Source organism: Triticum aestivum, chromosome 5B (genome assembly GCF_018294505.1).
Source record: "Triticum aestivum cultivar Chinese Spring chromosome 5B, IWGSC CS RefSeq v2.1, whole genome shotgun sequence".
Classification (NCBI taxonomy): Eukaryota; Viridiplantae; Streptophyta; class Magnoliopsida; order Poales; family Poaceae; genus Triticum; species Triticum aestivum.
Window position 1 is genome coordinate 273701578 of NC_057807.1, and position 2182 is coordinate 273703759.

Sequence of the window (2182 nt, forward strand, 5' to 3'; positions counted from 1 at the left end):
CATCGTAGGAAAATAACCTAATGCGAAGGCCAAGGAAAGGGAAACTTCAGATTAGGTTGATGTATTGTAGTGTTCATTCCCCCCTGCGGCCTTAGTTAATTATACTCATTAATCCATCACGTCCTCACTTTCCTAATGTTGTGCACATTATTGCAATAGTAACACTTTTCACAGCAATGTCTGAGATATTATAGTTTATCGGAGAGAATTCGATAGCCTCTTATATGTTCAGGGGCTCATACCAGCGAGACAAAAAGATAAATTTGAGTTCTCAAGTTATGAATACAGCTAAATGCTAATTTGACTATCGTATATTTTCATTCTCAGTGGCTTATATGTTAATACTTTGCGGTAATGTGTAGACCCTAGAAATGCTGGAGAAGAAAGAGCGTTTGCTTCAGAAAAAGTCTTCCGCGGAAATAGAAAAGGCTAAGGACTATACAAAGGCAAAGAATAAGAATGGTAAGCCTAGTGGAAAATCCTTTATTTGTTTGTCAGGTCTTACACAGAATCTATCAACACAAGGCAAAAACTTAAACGCTGCTAGTCTGTGCTTGCATGTCTAAAAAGGATTTCTAGCTAATGGCTATTTGGTCCTGGAATAACAAGTAATGTTTCTTAGTTTTTTATGCTTTTGTAACTTGCATGAGAAACGGCTTCTTCTTTGTTGCAGCTGCAATTCAGTGTTTAAAGAAAAAGAAGTTGTATGAGACACAGATTGAGCAGCTATCAAATTTTCAGTTGCGAGTTCATGATCAGGTAATGTAAGATATAGAAGTATTTCAATATATGCCCACGCATTAAACTGATAGGAGATTATTTTGTGCAGATTATAATGCTTGAAAATGCGAAGGCAACAACTGACACTGTTGATGCTTTGCGCTCTGGGTCATCTGCTGTCAAAGCTATTCAACAGTCCCTGTAAGAGTCAATCATCCCTCTGCATTTCAGTGGCATACCAAGGTGTAGGATTTCCATGTGCCAAAGGGCTCCACTTTACCATTTCTATTCTAAAATGAAAATTCGTCCCCGGTAGTTATTTGTGTCCACGCTAGTTCAGGTTTGCTTAATTTCCCCTTCTTGTTTTCTTGAGCTTTTGCACCTTCCAAGCTTAACTAGACCCCGTTCATTGAAGGTTTCCATTTATAGTCATGACATGCGCACCCAGCAGCAATGGCCATACAGTCCATACATGTATAAGCTACCTGGCATAGATGCAGGAATGCAGCCCATTGGTTGCCGATAATATATCCATACCTGAATAGGCTGACATATGTGAATCCTTCCGCAGGAGTATTGATGACATTGAGAATGCAATCGAAGAGGCGAACGAGCATACGGAAAATATGAAACAGATACAGGATGCACTTGCTACACCATTCGGTGCTTCGGCTGAATTCGACGAGGTATGGGTTGGTTTATTTTTCCCTTTGCACTAGTTTACCAACGTTTACTGTCCGGTCCATACCGTCCATACCGTCAATTTTCAAAGATGCATGACACCTTGCTCCTTTTCCGAATCAGGACGAGTTGGAGGCAGAACTGGAAGACCTCGAGGAGGAAGAACTGGACCTGGAGCTGCCTGAACCGCCGCGGGGGACACACGTGGCACCATCAACGTCGGCTGCGACTTCTCGACCGGCGGCTAGCGATTTCGCTGAACTGACCAAACTTCAAGCAGAGATGGCGCTTTAGGGATCTGCTATAAAAATACTGCGCGGCTAGCGATTTCGCTGAGCTGACCAAACTTCGAGCAAAGTTGGCGCTTTAGGGATCTGCTGTAAAAATACTGCGGTTTGGAGGGAATGCTGTCATTGAAACCTCAGAGGCTCACTGCCATCATTGCGGCGTGCATGTAAAATTCAGGCTATGTTGTAAGAGCATCCACCCCTGTTAATTTCCTGCATGATGTTTGGCCTCTATCTGCGTGCAATGTCCCCTACACGACCGTGGACACGCCCAGGCACGTGTTGGACGCAGCCGGGCCACCCTCGTACATCTCTTGCCCGGCAGTGGACTCTTCCTATCTGGCAGGCACATACCTCAAATTTGGATCGCAGGTCCATCATACATGTCATTGTCGCACCTGAATAATAAATGTTGGTGCCAAAAATACATTTGGTCTAATAGCCAACAACTTTTTGTATCCCGCACATTTGGTTCTTTCAGATACGCTGCTCCA

The 2182-nt window shown here is 43.4% G+C and overlaps 1 protein-coding gene across 5 annotated transcripts in view; it reads left to right on the top strand.

The window, feature by feature from the left end:
• Positions 1–1920, top strand: part of LOC123111335 (vacuolar protein sorting-associated protein 32 homolog 2) — a 4651-nt gene extending 2731 nt beyond the window's left edge. For all 5 annotated transcript variants that reach the window (XM_044532107.1, XM_044532103.1, XM_044532108.1 and 2 more), the window contains 5 exons: positions 363–462; positions 674–759; positions 830–921; positions 1292–1406; positions 1525–1920. In XM_044532107.1, the coding sequence (XP_044388042.1) occupies positions 363–462; positions 674–759; positions 830–921; positions 1292–1406; positions 1525–1695 (564 nt within the window). In that variant the 3' untranslated portion in view covers positions 1696–1920. The remainder of the gene's footprint in view (positions 1–362; positions 463–673; positions 760–829; positions 922–1291; positions 1407–1524) is intronic.
• The last annotated feature ends 262 nt before the right edge of the window (positions 1921–2182 follow it).